General features: G+C 52.8%; 1 protein-coding gene across 5 annotated transcripts in view; it reads right to left on the bottom strand.

The window, feature by feature from the left end:
- Window positions 1–4,995: 4,995 nt before the first annotated feature.
- The window catches only part of PFKFB4 (6-phosphofructo-2-kinase/fructose-2,6-biphosphatase 4), a 49,493-nt gene continuing 38,789 nt past the window's right edge, over window positions 4,996–15,699 (bottom strand). For 4 of the 5 annotated variants that reach the window (XM_060204676.1, XM_060204675.1, XM_060204677.1 and 1 more), the window contains 5 exons: window positions 13,802–13,906; window positions 11,390–11,519; window positions 11,246–11,308; window positions 10,458–10,522; window positions 4,996–6,740 (listed from right to left, as the gene is read on the bottom strand). In XM_060204676.1, coding sequence (XP_060060659.1) covers window positions 6,681–6,740; window positions 10,458–10,522; window positions 11,246–11,308; window positions 11,390–11,519; window positions 13,802–13,906 — 423 coding nt within the window. In that variant the 3' untranslated portion in view covers window positions 4,996–6,680. Of the gene's footprint in view, window positions 6,741–10,457; window positions 10,523–11,245; window positions 11,309–11,389; window positions 11,520–13,801; window positions 13,907–15,699 lie in introns of those variants that run through there. The other variant, XR_009553245.1, reaches the window with a different exon arrangement.

Here is a 15,699-nt window from a genome sequence, read left to right as displayed (position 1 = left end):
TCCCTGCGCTTTGCGCCACCTGCGCTTAACCCACTGCACTACCGCCCTGCTCCCCAATGTTGCTATTTTTACTAGTGATAAACAAGATTGTATGATCACAAACTGAATGTCCTTCCACACCGCAGCCACCACCAGAGTTCTGTGCTCCCAACCTCCCGATGATAAAGTATCTTGGTTCTCACAAGGATTTAGAAAGTTTGGCCGCTTCCTCCTCCCCTCACCACTCTTTCTCCTCCCCCTTCCCCTTCCCTTCTTCTTTTTCCAGAGCACTGCTCAGCTCTGGTTTATGGTGGTGCAGGGGTTTGAACCTGGGACTTTGGAGCCTCAGGCCTGAGAGTCTCTTTGGATAACCATTATGCTGTCTACCTTCACCTTCTTCTTTTTGCCAAGTTCATGTTTCAGTCCCCCAGGTTCTACTCTGAGAGGAGGTAGTTGTCTTTTACCTCTAGGCGTGACCACCCCCCATCCCATCCATTTTGTCCAGGAAGACATGATATCATCTTTTGTTAATTGCACACTACCCTATGGGGCAGTCTCCCATAATCTACCAGGGTTCTCTCCACATTCTTGCCAACACGTGTCATTTCCTGTTTTTGTTGACGTAGGCCATTTCCAAAGGGGTGAGGTAGGATCTCACTGAAGCTTTTCATTTCTATTTCTCCAATGATAAAGTGGTCCATTTCTTCTTGTCTGTGGTCTATATATATCTTTTAAGGGAACTGTACAGGGTTAGGGAGACAGCATAATGGTGTGTTGCCTGAGGCTCTGAAGTCCCAGGTTCAGTCCCCAGCAGCACCATAACCCAGAATTAACAACAACAGTCTATTGAGATCTTTTGCCCATTTTTCCACTGGGTTATTTGTTGTTGAGCTGTTTGGTTTTTTTAAAAAACTTTATTATTATTAAATAGAGACTGAGAGAAATGGAGAGGGAAGAGGAAGATAGGGAGAGAAACAGAGATACCTGCAGACCTGCTTCACCACTTGTGAAGCTTCCCCCCTGCAGGTGGGAACTGGGGGCTTGAACCTGGGTCCTTGCTCATCGTACCATGTGCGCTCAACTAGTTGTGCCATTGCCCAGCCCCGATTTCTTGTTTTTCCTCCAGGGTTATCGCTGGGGCTCTGTGCAAGCATTATGAATTCACTGCTCCTGGCAGCCATTTTTTTCCATTTTATTAGGTAGGACAGAGAGAGACTGAGAGGAAGGAGCAATAGGGAGAAGGAGAGACACCTGTAGACCTGCTTCACTGCTTGTGAAGTGTCCCCGCTGCAGGTGGTGAGCCAGGGGCTCAAACCCAGATCCTTGCACTTCGTACTGTGAATTTAACCAGGTGTGCCGCTGCCTGCCCCGTTCATTTATATGTGAATCAATTGGCTGTCAGATGCGTGATGTTCAAATATCTTCTCCCAATTACTGGGTTACCTGTTTATGCATTTTGCTTTTAAGATGCAGGAAGTTTTTGGTTTGATGTAGCCTTATTTATTTATTTGTTATTTTCAAAAGATTTTGTCTTAAAGATTTAATTTATTTGTTTTTGAAGATAGAAGGAGAGAGAGAAAGAACCAGACATCACTCTGGTACATGTGTTGCTGGGGATTGGACGCAGGACCTCATGCTTGAGAATCCAATACTTTATCCACTGCGCTACCTCCCAGACCACAAGATTTATTTTATTAATGAAGAAGATAGGAGAGAGAGAGAAAGAACCAGATATTACTCTGGTACTTATGATGCTGGGGATTGAACTCAGGTCCTCATGCTTGAGAGTCCAATGTTTTATCTACTGTGCCAGCTCCCAGACCACTCTTCTTCCTTCCTTTATATCTTTTTTTGATAAAGACAGAAATTAAGGGGGTCGGGCGGTAGCGGAGCAGGTTAAGCGCACATGTTGCAAAGTGCAAGGACCAGCTTAAGGATACCAGTTCAAGCCCCGGCTCCCCACCTGCAGGGTAGCAGCTTCATGAATGGCGAAGCAGGTCTGCAGGTGTCTGTCTTTCTCTCCCCCTCTCTGTCTTCCCCTCCTCTCTCTATTTCTCTCTGTCCTATCCAACAATGAATGGCATCAACAATAACAATAATAACCACAAGGCTACAACAACAAGGGCAACAAAAGGGGGAAAAATGGCCTCCAGGAGCAATGGATTCATGGTGCAGGCACTGAGCCCCAGCAATAACCCTGGAAGGCAAAAAAAAAAAAAAAAAAAAAAAAAAGACAGACATTAAGAGGGAAGGGGAAGATAGAGAAGGAGAGAGACCTGCAGCTCTGCTTCACTGCATAAACTCATAAAGTGAGTTCACAGATGGGGACCAAAGGCTTGAACCTAGGTGCTTATGCATGGTAGCATGCACACTCTGCCAGGAGCATCACAGGACCCTTGCGTTTGATTGTATCTGGGTTTGCTTCCCTCATTTCCCTTCCCTCTGATTCATCTGTGAATAGAAACACTATAGATTTCTGTGTATTACTTTTGCAACCTGCTACTTTACTAAATTTATTAAGGGTTTAAAAAAATCAGGGCTGGGAGGGGCATGTGGTGGCACACCTGGGCAAACACATGTTACAGTGCTCCTTTTCAATGGTCTTGTGTTAGACATAGAAACATCGCAATTTCTTTGAACCCCCAAAGTAGCTGAAGACACTCCCAGATCCAGGTCTGCTGCTAGGCTATGGAAGGCAACAGGGCTACTGGATGGAACCTGAGATCTCAGAGCCTCAGCGCCTCAGGCATGGAATTCTTTTGCATAACCATCATGCTATCTCCCTATACTACACATAGACATTTTTAAATGGCTTGTTTATTTACTTATTTGCCTCCAGGGTTATTGCTGGGGCTCAGTGCCTGCACCACAAATCCACTGCTCCTGGAGGCCACTTTTTCCCTTTTGTTGTCCTGGTTGTTTTATCGTTGTTGTGGTTATTACTGTCATTGTTATTAATGTCGTTGTTGTTGGACAGAGAGAAATGGCGAGAGGAGGGGAAGACAGAGAGGGGGAGAGAAAGACAGACACCTGCAGACCTGCTTCACCGCCTGTGAAACGACTCCCCTGCAGGTGGGGAGCCGGGGGCTTGAACCGGGATCCTTATGCCAGTCCTTGCGCTTCGCGCCACATGCGCTTAACCCACTGCGCTAGTGCCCGACCCCCGTGATTTATTTATTAAGGAAAGAGAACCATAGTATCCCTCTCCTACATTGGTGAAGAGGATCAAACTCTATTATTATTGTTATTATTATTTTACCACTAGGGTTATCACTGGGGCTCAGTGCCTGCACTATGAATCCACTGCTCCCAGCAGTCATCTTTTTTTTTTTTATAAATATATATTTCACTTTTTAAAAAAATCTTTATTAGATGCAGACAGCCAGAAACGGGAAGGGAAAGGGGTGGTAGAGGGGGAGAGAGACCCCTGCAGCCCTGCTTCACCACTTGTGAAGCTTTCCCCCTGCAGGTGGGGACCAGGGGCTCGAACCTGGGTCCTTGCGCACTGTAGCATGTGCTCTCAACCAGGTGCGCCACCACCTGACCCCAGCAGTCATCTTTTCTATTTTTACTTGACAGGACACACAGAAATTGAGAAGGGATGGGAGATAGAGGGAAAGAGAAAAATAGACACCTGCAGACCTTCTTCACCACTCATGAAGTGGACCCGCTGCAGGTGGGGAGTGGGGGCTCGAACCCCAGTCCTTGCACATAGTGATATGTGTGCTTAACTAGGTAGGTCACCGGCTGGCCCCTGGATTGAACTCTAGACTCCATGTCTGCATGGCCCAAGCTCTCCCACTGTCACCCTGGGCCTCTACAGATAGAATGTTGAGGTTGTCAAACGAGACCTGTGTCTCTGCAACAATATTTGATTCCACCCAAACATGTCTGAACCTTGTCTGATGGCCTTTCTGTCACAGCATCCTGGGTGGACCAATCCCTTCAGCACTGTGATGGCATTGGTTCTTAGCCTGTGGTGCAACACCTGACCTGAAGAGAAATTCTCATGGTGTTGTATTTCACTCTTTCTGTTCTTGCTGTGCTGATAAACATCTTGAACACTTTCTGCCAAAAGTTCAGGGAAGCTTCTAAGGTCAGGTTCGGGGGGGGGGGGGGGCTCAGGTGACCCCAGGGACAGAGTAGGACCATTAAGCTGTCTTTCCAACCTCACCAGCCAGGAAGGCACTGGCTGATACACACTAGAATCTGGCCGGACTGCCTCTCCCTCTCAGCCCAAGGGTCCCTCTGTCACCATCTGTGGCACAGCCCCTCCCGGCCCCCTGGAGCACCAGCCGCTGCTCTAACACTGGGGGCAGCAGGACACCCAGTCACGCCCAGCCCTGTTGTGCCCACCCTCCTCCCCGCAGGCCGCCTGCTCCCTTGACTCAGTGCCCCCAAGGGTGCCAGCCCTTGGATCCATTTTCACAGGCCCCAGGATCTTCCCCTTCATGGTCTTCTCCCAGGCTCCCCTGTACAGCCAGCTCTTGCTCAGGGGGGAAGCCCAGTGCTCAGGTTAACCAGAGAAAACTCAGGGCCAGGGAGTCAGGCGGTAGCGCAGCGGGTTAAGCGCACGTGGCGCAAAGCACAAGGACCAGCATAAGGATCCCGGTTCGAGCCCCCGGTTCCCCACCTGCAGGGGAGTCGCTTCACAGGCGGTGAAGCAGGTCTGCAGGTGTCTGTCTTTCTCTCCCCCTCTCTGTCTTCCCCTCCTCTCTCCATTTCTCTCTGTCCTATCCAATAACGACATCAATAATAACTACAACAATAAAACAACAAGGACAACAAAAGGGAATAAATAAGTAGAAAAATAAAAAAAGAAAAAAGAAAACGCAGGGCCTGTGCTGCCCATGTGCCAGGGCCAGGGCTCCCTCCAGGGCAAGACAGTTTGCTCTCCGGGGGCTGGTGTGGGGCAGGGAATAAAGACCCAGATCTGTGTGGGAGACTCACAGGGGGCCTGCAGAGCAGGCGGGAAAGAGCCCTTCATGACGGAGAACTGCTCACCAGATACAAGCATGACTTTTAAAGTATTTATTGCAGAGAATGTTGGAGAGTTTGGTGCATTGCTGAGAGTCAGGAGAGCAGAGAAACATCTGCTCACCAGCACAGGCCTGGCAGCTGACCAGGCCAGCTGTCATCCACAGAGACAATGCCAGGCACAGGCAGGTCTGGCCTACCCCAGACTTCTGCCCTGACCCAGTCCTCGTAACCCCTGCAGTCCAGTAAGTCCGGGCCGCCCTTGGACACAGGAAAAGGCCTTGGCATGTCTTGCTACAGTCTTGTGACTGGAGAGACTCGTCACGGCCAATGATGCCACATGACTAAAAGCTACCAGAACGCTGGGGGGCACAATGACAGGCTATGGCCCCATGTCTCACCAACAGTGCTGCCAGTAGTCTTCTGGCCCTAAGGCAAAGGGCCTGGGGTCCTGACAGGCAGGAAGTCTGGGAGGTGGCTCATGCCCCTGACACCTCTCCCCAGCTGCACAGGAGCAGAGACTGCAGCCAGGGGTGTGGCAGCCCCTCGGGGGTAGGCAGACCAGCAGGCTGCAAAGGCCTGGGGGCTGGAGAGGTGGGGTGCTCGGTGCTTGGCAGGCACTGGCCAGGGGAGGCTGCAGGTGGAAGGTGGTCCGGGGTCCGGAGGTCAGCTCCAGCACACCGCCTGTGAGCAGCAGGCCCTTGACCGCAAACCCGGGCACACTCTCACGCAGGCCCACAGCTTGCTGTCCACATTTACCCAGCGAGAAAATGAAGCAGGGACCCACTGCGCAGTCCGCCTCTCAGGGCCCAAAGGAACTTCGGGGCCCAGCAGCTAGAAGACTCCCGTGGTGCGTGTGGGTCGAAAAGCTGCTGCCCGCCCGCCTGCCCGCCCGCCCTCACCTGGGGGCTGGGTTCTGGGCCTTTTTCCCCATCCCAGTCCCAGGGGTGGAGGTCAACAGGACAGACTGAAAGGGACGACAAGTTCCCCTGAGTCATTCACAGCAAAGACACCCCACTCGGACGGAGGCGGTGGAGGAGAGGTAGCCTGACCGCAGGACCAGGCGGGGCGCGGGGCCGGTCCTTTGAGCGCGTGGGAGTGTGCAACAGTGGCTTCGCAGTGAGCAGTGGGGGTGGGGGGGCGGCTTGACCACCTGCTCCCACTCGGGCCCCAGGGCAGGCACAGCTGGGCTGGGGGACACAGGCGCTCGCTCCTGCGCCGTAGGATGCTGACGGGAGGGTGCCGCTTTCTTCACCGCCCACGAAGGCGGGTGACTCTATGGGCACCGATCTCTGCAGAAGCTCTTCGGTCTCTGGCAGGGTGGGGTGGCGAGGCCTGAACCCCACTCCAGGAAGCAGCAGCGCAGGAGGCCTGGTCTCTGGCACGGGAAGTGACTAAAGAGGACAGCAGGCGTCTCCAGGCCATCTGCAGGAGGAACAGCACATTTCACATTTGAGGAGCGCCCGCGTCACAAAGCCAGCCCGCTGGGGAGACAGATGCACGGCCAGGGACTGGCTCTTAGCAGCAGCTCAGGGAACGCAGTTGCTGACTGTCCACAAGGAAGCAAGTGGGCTGGGGTGGGGCTTCAGGGGCCATGAGCCATGCATGGCTTTGAGGATGTTCCCTGAAGGTGATTGTCACTTGTCACATGGGCAGAGAGGCCTTGAAGGACCTTGTCCACAGAGAGCAACACCCGCCCCGAGGTGCAGGTGGCCAAGGCATGGTCACTGGTGAGCAGGAACAGTGACAAGGGCTTCCTCCGGGGGCCTCGAGATGTCCACGTTCTGTACAAAAATAAGCACACGGGACATCGACACCCCCTTACTCCTCCGTGTGGTGGCCACTTGGCCCGTGTTCTCATCCCAAGGAGACCCAGTGCCAGACTCCAGGCCCATCTTTCCTTCAAAGCACAAGATTAAGAAGCTAATGAGGTGTGTGTGTGTGTGGGGGGGGGGTAGATAGCATAATGGTTCTGCAAAGACACTCTCATGCCCGAGGCTCCAAAGTCCCAAGTTCAATCCTCCACACCACCATAAGCCAGAGCTGAGCAGGCTGTTCACACAGAGCAGTAAGTCACAGGTCCCCCGGAGAGGAGGATGGGTCAGGGTCAAGGGAGGAAGAACAGCTACCTGGGGGCTTTGTCCTCATTCGCGGAGCATAAGGAAGTATCTGCTATAGCCCCAGCTGATGGTCTGTGGCCATCTCCTGACCGGCAGCCTGGTCTGTCCCCTCAAAGCTGGGACAACGGGTCCCTGGACCCCTGAGGTCCTCTGTAGACCGTCCCTGCCCCACCATCCTACTGAGCTCAGGGCATCTCAGTTCAAAGGAACAGGAGGCCTAGCCCTTCCTCAGCCTGGTGACACTGTCCTATGTGACCCCCAAACCTAGTGGCCCATCTTTCTGGATCTCCTAACTGTCACCTGGAGGAGCAGGTCACTGACCTGGGCTGCATCCCTACAGGGAGGGAGACAAGGCCATGGCCATAGCCGTGTGCTACATTCCCAGGCTCACAGGCCCAATGGCTAGAATTGTAGGGCTGGTGCAGTCCTCACGGGGGCAGGCTTCCAGAGGATGCCCTCATTCGGTGAGGTCTAATCTGCCTCCAAGAACAAACCAGGACCCAGGGGTCCTGCCCATTCCACAGGGAGCCATCCAGGAATCTGCGACCGGCAGAAGCGGGCCTCTCAGAAGCACCCAGCCAGTGGCAGTCACTCCATGGTGGTGCTCCATGGTCAAGGAGCTTCTATCCTGTGCTGTGGACCAAGGCTGGGCTGGGGAGTGCCTGGCCTGGATGCCTGTCAGTTCCAGAGGCCTCTTTAACTCTGCCAGTGGGTGCTGGGGGCCCAACACTACCTGGCCTTTCTTAGAGCAAAGGAGGCCTAAGAGGATTCACCTTCCCCTGTGACCTGTGGGAGCAGGTGGGCACGGGTCCTGGCGAGGGGCAGCAGCCTTGGGAAGAAGAGGACATGACCACATTACCTCTGCCTCTGCAGCTCAAAGCCAGGGGCTGTGGGTGAGCACCCTAGGGCTGCACCCTCAGAAGCCCAGGGTCCCAGCAAGCCCATCACAAATGCGGAAGGCATGACTGAGGCTCCGGGAGCCTTCCAGGTACAGATGTGGGGTGGGGGGGTCCTGCCCTTGACCTCAGTGGCAGAGGACTCCTCGAGGATCATGGAAAGTGGTTCTGGTGGTTCCCAGTGCCGGAGTGCTGCTTTGGTGTTCTCTCTCTCTCTCTTATTAACAAATAGGTGGTTTTTTTTTTTTAAAAAAAAAAATTTCTATTTATTTATTTATCGTCCCTTTTGTTGCTTTTCATTGTTGTAATTATTGATGTTGTCGTTGTTGGGTAGGACAGAGAGAAATGGAGAGACGAGGGGAAGACAGAGGGGGAGAGAAAGACAGACACCTGCAGACCTGCTTCACCGCCTGTGAAGTGACTCCCCTGCAGGTGGGGAGCCGGGGGCTCGAACCGGGATCCTGAAGCCGATCCTTGTACTTTGTGCCACGTGTGCTTAACCCGCTGAGCTACTGCCTGACTCCCTCTGGAGGCTATTTTTTACCTTTTGTTGCCCTTGTTGTTTATCGTTCTTATTGTTGTTGTTGCTATTATTACTGTCGTTGTTGGATAGGACAAAGAGAAATGGAAAGAGGAGGGGAAGACAGAGGGGGAGAGAAAGACAGACACCTGCAGACCTGCTTCACTGCCTGTGAGGCGACTCCCCTGCAAGTGGGGAGCCGGGGGCTGGAACCTGGATCCTTATGCGGGTCCTTGCGCTTTGTGCCACCTGCGCTTAGCCTGCTGCGCTACCGCCTGACTCCCAACAAATAGTTTTTTTAAAAAAGACAGTGGAGGCCCAGGAGATGGCACAGTAGATTTTCAAGCATGAAGGTCTCAGATAGTGATGCTCCAGTTCTCTTTCTTATGCAAGTGAAATCTTATAGAAATCAAAATCAAAGTGGCCCTGAGGAACACTTCAAGGAGCTCTTGCCGTAAAGCAGCACTGGGGGCCGTGTGTGTGACAAGCGGCCGCACAGGAGACCTCTTCCCGGGCTTCCACCTGACGGACGGCGACACCACTCGGCATCTAAAGGTGCTGAAGGTGCCAGAGCTGGCAACGCTGCTCTCGGTGGAGCCCAGGCACAGCGGCACCCACCCCAGCCTCTCCCCTCATTGGGTGGTGTCCCTGGCTCAGACCTCTGCAAACACGCTGCAGGAGATCCGGTGTCTCTTCAAGTCACAGGAACTGGGGCTGGGAGATAGCTCACTCAGCAGGGTAGAGAGCTGGTGTGCATGAAGATGTAGGTTCAAGCCCCCAGCCACCACATGGAAGCACCATGAATGGTACTCTGATGCCTTCTATGGGAGATGTGAAAGGAGGGGGCGGGTAGGGGAGACAGCATAATGGTGATGCAAGACTCTCATGCCTAAGGTTCCAAGGCCTCAAGTTCAATCCCCCACACCACCATCATCAGCCAGCACTGAGCAATACTCTGGTCTCTCTGTATCTCTTTCATTAAAATAAAACACATAAAATATTAAAAAATAAAAATAACTGGGGGTCGGGCAGTAGCACAGCAGATTAAGCACACATGGCGCAAAGCACAAGGACTAGCGTAAGGATCCAGGTTCGAGCCCTGGGCTGGGGAAATCCCAGAGCCAGAAATGAAGAAGTCTCAAACCAGGATCCTTATGCTGGTCCTTGCACTTTCTGCCGTGTGTGCTTAACCCGCTGCGCTACTGCCTGGACTCCCCTGGAGGCTATTTCTTTCCCCTTGTTGCCCTTGTTGTTTGATCGTCGTTGTGGCTATTATTACTGTTGTTATTGATATAATCGTTGTTGGATAGGACAGAGAGAAATGGAGAGAGGAGGGGAAGACAGAGAGGGGGAGAGAAAGACAAACATCTGTAGAGACCAGAGCAAGGATCCTGGTTTGAGCCCCCGGCTCCCCACCTGCAGGGGGGTCGCTTTACAAGTGGTGAAGTAGGTCTGCAGGATCTATCTTTCTCTCCTCCTCTCTATCTTCCAATCCTCTCTTGGTTTCTCTCTGTCCTATCCAACAACAACGACATCAGTAACTACAACAATAAAACAACAGGGCAACAAAAGGGAATAAATATTTTTAAAAAATAGCCTCCAGGAGCAGTGGATTCGTGGTGCAGGCACTGAGCCCTAGCAATAACCCTGGAGGCAAAAAAAAAAAGTAATAATAATAATAACTCAGTGAAAGGAAAGGGGAAGCTCCTAGGAGCCAGGCACACCACACCCAACCTCTTCATTTCCGGCTCTGGGATCTCCCCAGCCCAGGGCAGCACCCTCAGAAAGGCTTCGACTCGGACCACACCCAGAGCCTGGGCCTCACCCTGATAGAACGGCCCCACAAGACAAACCAAGCTTGCTCTGGCAGGGGTCTCTGCTGAGCCTGGCCCTAGAAGACACTGTGTCTGGAAAACCCCTCAACAAGCCCGACACCTGTCCGGCAGTAACTCCACATGTGGCTACCTGAGGCCTGTCCCGGTGTGTGTTCACAGCCATCACGTTCAGGAAAATGGACTCCACTTTACAGCCTGCAAGAAAGACATAGACCATGCCCCACCTAAAAGGCAGCTGGAGCCACTGAGGGCTGAGCCACCTCTCAGGCCTGGGGCACTGTCTCCTCTCACCCTCATCCTCCCACCTCAGGCAGCTCTGGGAAGACCTGTGTGGAGGGACAGGACACTCTGCCAGGCCTGTGTGTTTCGGTGCCAGGGCCAAGGGCCCAACACAGCCAGGTGAGGAGTCCTGCACCCTGGCAGGGCCACCCTGCGGACTCAAGCTGCCTTGTGTGGGGACTGTGAAGAGAAACAGCCTGAGCTCTGCCTTTGGGGTCCCCAAATCACACCGCAAGGGTGAGGCCAAGCCAACAGTGCCAGGCACTCCGTGTCACAGGAGGCGAGGGGAGGCACTCGTTTCCCCGAGAACACAACCACCCAGGTGCCTGGGGGCTCTGCTGGTGAGGCCCAGGCAGAGGTGGGGCTCAGACCACCCTCCACCCAGAACATCTGAAGGCCTGGGTCCTGGCAGCCTGGGGCTTTTGTGTTTGGAAGTCAGGGCAGCCCTGTGTGTGGGCGAGTGGAGAAGGAAGGATGAGGGAGGCTTCCTGTCGGCCATGGGAATGAAACTCAACATAATCAAATAACAACCCAGAAGGGGGGGTGGACATGAGCTGAGCAAAAGGCCGGCAGGCAGGCTGGCTGGGGAGCCTGCGGGGAGGAGCCGGGAGCCCGGCTAGGACCGGAGCACGGCCTTACCGTAGGCTACGGGCGTCAGCTTCAGGACCGTGTGCAGAGGGCACTTGAGGTAGGGCAGCTGCTCTGTGGGCAGACAAACAGGGCTGGCACCCCAGGGGGTCCCGGGACAGCCGCCCCCTCCCTCTCAGGCGCCCCGCACCGCACCTGCTGCCTTGTCGAGGAAGTAGGCCAGGAGGCATCGCATCACAGCCTGGTGGCAGATGACCAACACGTTCTCCTGCCTCTCCAGCTCCATGATGACGGGCTCAAGGCGCTGCACCAGGTCCTCGTAGGACTGCGGGGGCAAAGGAGGGCTCAGGGTGGAGATACGCAGGTGAGGGGAAGCCCTCCTGCCTGGCTCCTGAGGGCAGGGCAAGGGGACCAGCAGCAGCCAGGGAGAGGGTTCCCATCCCACTTCCCAGGGCCAGGGCACTGAGCAGGCAGGGTGGGGCCTCAGACTGCCACTCAGGGTCACCTCTGTGCCCACCTCTGTACACCTTCAGCTGCTCAAGTTACACGTTGGCAACTGATGGCCCAAAAAAAGGCACTGATGCCTTCCAGCGCCCAGCAGACAGAGTGCGTGTGTGTGTGTGTGTGTATGTGTGTGTGTGCGTGTGCGTGTGTGTGTAGGGGGCCTGGCATTTCCAGAGTGGCACCTGTCAGAAACCCCTGTGGCCCCCAGGAAAGAGCCTCTTCGTCTGTCTGTCCTGCATATGCCCTGTGCATCCCTGGGCCCCTGCTAGTCCATCCTTCCATCTGTCACCGTCCAAAATTCCACCAGAACAAGAGGTCTGTCAGAAGACACACATAGCAAGGGAGCTGACACAGTGAGACTGCAGGCTTGGACACATAAGGTCCCAAGTTCAACTCCTCACACTGCATATGCCAGGCCAATGCTTTGCTGTTCTCTGTCTCTGTCTCTCCCTCTCTCTAATCCACTCACTTTGGAAGCCCAGGTGGTGGTGCAGTGGCTGGAGCACTGGACTTAGAAGCCTGAGGAGCCTAGTTTGAAGCCCATCCACGCATCTGTCACAACAGTGTTGTTTTTTTTCTCATTAACAGAACAAATAAAACCTCTTCTTTTTTCCTGCCACAAGGATTACTGCTGGGGCTCTATGCCTGCATGCCAAATCTACCTCTATGGCAGGTTTTTTTTTTTTAATAGGACAGAGAGAAATTGAGGGAGGGGGACAGAGGGAGAAAGAGGGAGTCCTGTAACATCGCCTCACCACTCTTTTTAAAAATTTAAAAAAATATTTATTTATTCCCTTTTGTTGCCCTTGTTGTTTTTCATCATTGTTGTAGTTATTATTATTGTCAATGTCATTATTGGATAGGACAGAGAGAAATGGAGAGAAGAGGGGAAGACAGAGAGGGGGAGAGAAAGACAGACACCTGCAGACCTGCTTCACCGCCTGTGAAGCGACTCCCCTGCAGGTGGGGAGCCGGGGGCTCGAACCGGGATCAAACCGGGATCAAACTGGGATCGAACTGGGATCGAACTGGGATCGAACTGGGATCCTTACGCCGGCCCTTGTGCTTTGCGCCATGTGCGCTTAACCCGCTGCGCTACCGCCCAGCCCCTCCGGGGAGACCGTGACTCAGTTCTCTTGTAACTGTCATTTGCCTGCCAACGTTTCTCCCGGGATTTCGGGACAGAGCACTGATGCTTCTTTTTACTGCTGGCTGGGCCGGCTCTAACACAGAACTCTCTCCCTTGACTGTCAAGTGGGGGATATTTTAAAAAATCTTTATTAGTGATCTACTAGTGGTTCACAGGATTCTAAGACGAAAGGAGTAGGGTCCCACTGTGCCCGACACTAAAGCTCTGTCCTCCCGCAGCCCTGCCCCCATGAGCCTCACGATGTCTTAGGAGCAGCCCACAGTTTGGCTACGTTTCCTTCTGTCTTTTTTGCTAAGTTCAAGTGTCTCACCTCGGTATTCCACATGAGTGAAGCTACCTAGTAACTAACTGTCTTTCATTAAGCATGATCACCTCATCTCCATCATATGGGGGTGACTGCTGCTCCCCAGAGTGGTGCTACTGCCAGCCTGGTGCAGCACAGTGGCCTCAGCCCAGCTTCTGGGCAGTGGCATCTATGTGGCGTGGAAGTGTGCGGACATACAGCTGCACCCCTTACACTTGAGTGTGTCAGTGTGGGGCATTTCATGTGGTCACTGCCCCGGGACACCTTCCAGAAGTGGGAAATGCTCCAGTCTTGCAAGGCGATGCTACTTCTGACCTGGAGCCTGGGCTAAGGAAGGAGTCGGTTGGAGGTAAGGTGACAAGTGGCTTGTGGTGACCTCAACTCTCTGGAGCAGGCCTCCCTATCTGGATTCAGAGCTGAGAGTTGTGTCTTAAGCTGCTGAGAGGATGGAGTCATCCTGTGATGCCCTTGGCACAGGGGAAGGCAAAGATGGGGAGCCCTGGACAACACTGCAGCGGCCTGGGAAGTGGCAGGGATGACCCACACCTGGGCTGACCAGCCCATGAGGTCAGGCCCCTCCTGCCACCCACGGGTGGCCCCTCCCAAGCAGTAGCCAGTGACTGGGACTAAGCCCCCAAGTCCCACCTACCTCCCCCTTGGGGTAGCGATACCGGTACTTGTCCTGGTCCCGCAGAGCAAACTCCAGTGGGTAGTGTTCCTGGATTTCCTCGTAGGTCATTTCCTCACAGACGCCCTGTGGAGACACCAAGGCATCACCCCCCATGCCAGGCTCAAGGGGCAGCCTATGCCAGACAGAGCTCTGGCTATCTCTCTCTCCTAAATAAATAAATAAATGAGAGATTAATGGAATTCACAAGCCTTGCGTTGGAGAGATAGCATAGTGGTTCTGCAAAGACTTTTATGCCTGAGGCATCTAAGGTCCCAGGCTCAATCTCCAGCACCATCAGAAGCCAGAGTAGAGCAGTGCTTTGGTAAAGCAAATAAATAAATAATATAAATTCACAAACCTTTAAGTGCACTGATAAAAAGAAAGCTTAAATTATTAAAATCAGAACAAAAGAGAGGCACTATTACCAACTCTATAGAAATAAAAGTAAGCAACAAGGGCAACAAAAGGGAATAAATAAATAAATAAATATTTTAAAACTAATAAATAAAAGATACTAGGGAGTTGGGCGGTGGTGCAGTTTGTTAAGTGCACATGTAACGAAGTGCAAGGACTGGCCTTAGGATCCCGGTTCGAGCCCCCGGCTCCCCACCTGCAGGGGAGTCGCTTCACAGGCGGTGAAGCAGGTCTGCAGGTGTCTGTCTTTCTCTCCCCCCTCTGTCTTCCCCCTTTTTTCCATTTCCCTCTATCCTATCCAATAACAATAACTACAATAATAAAACAACAAAGGCAACAAAAGGGAATAAATATTAAAAAGAAAAAAGAAATAAAAGATACTGAAGCGGGCTGCAACAAAGAGCCAACTTGCCTGAATCAGAAACACTGCTGACACAGCAAAGGTCCTAGAAAGACACCGGCTGCTTGTTGGGAGCTAGACATGTCCTCCCAGAAGATACGTAAGAGTCGCCCAGCAGGCTGGGAAGAACATGTCAGAGACACCTGCCTGCAGCCCTGCCTGAGCAATCCTGAAGCTTCCCCCCTGCAGGTGGGGGCCAGGGGCTGGAGCGGGGGGTCCTTGCTCATGGTAACGAGTGTGCTTAACAGGTGCGCCGCCGCCTGGCTCCCCCCCCCAGCCTCGTTCCACATTTTCCATTTTTGTGCTGAGGCTTGAATGCATTGCTCAAGGCAGATCTTAGAGAATGCTGCTTATTAAGAGGGGCAAGCATTCTGCATTGATGCTCAACGCGGCTGAGAGGGGTTTGGCAGTAACACAGTGCAAGGACTGGAGTAGGGATCCCGCTTCGAGCCCCCGGCTCCTCAACCTGCAGGGGGGTTGCTTCACGGGCAGTAAAGCACGTCTGCAGGTGTCTTTCTTTCTCTCCCCCTCTCTGTCTTCCCCTCCTCTCTCCAATTCTCTCTGTCCTGTCCAACAATGACAACATCAATATCAACAATAACAACAACAACAACAAAAAGGGCAACAAAAGGGAACAAACATTTAAAAAAAACTAAAAAAAAAAAATGGCCTCCAGGAGCAGTGGATTCATGATGCAGGCACCTAGCCCCAGCGATAACCCTGGAGGCAAAAAAAAAAAAGTGGCTGAGAAGAGAAAGGACCATGGCTGGGGCAGTTTAACTGGTAAAACATGGATTTGCATGTCTGGGGTTGCTAGTTCAATCCCTGGTTCTGCATGTACAAGAGTGGTGTCTTATGTGAAATGCTCTCTTGTGTGTAATAAAGTCAATCTAAAAATTAATAGAAAGGCCAAGTGACCCAGTTTTAAGCATCCTCCTGTGTTTATTATGTAGACAAAGGACATCTTCAGACCACTTTATTTTGTTTATTCCTTTTTATTGTCCTTGTTTTATTGTTGTAGTTATTGTTGTTATTGATGTCGTCGTTGTTGGATAGGACAGAG

This window comes from Erinaceus europaeus, chromosome 12 (assembly GCF_950295315.1).
Source record: "Erinaceus europaeus chromosome 12, mEriEur2.1, whole genome shotgun sequence".
NCBI classification, from domain to species: domain Eukaryota; kingdom Metazoa; phylum Chordata; class Mammalia; order Eulipotyphla; family Erinaceidae; genus Erinaceus; species Erinaceus europaeus.
Note: the sequence above shows the minus strand (reverse complement) of the source record. Positions and strands in the feature narration are given on the sequence as shown.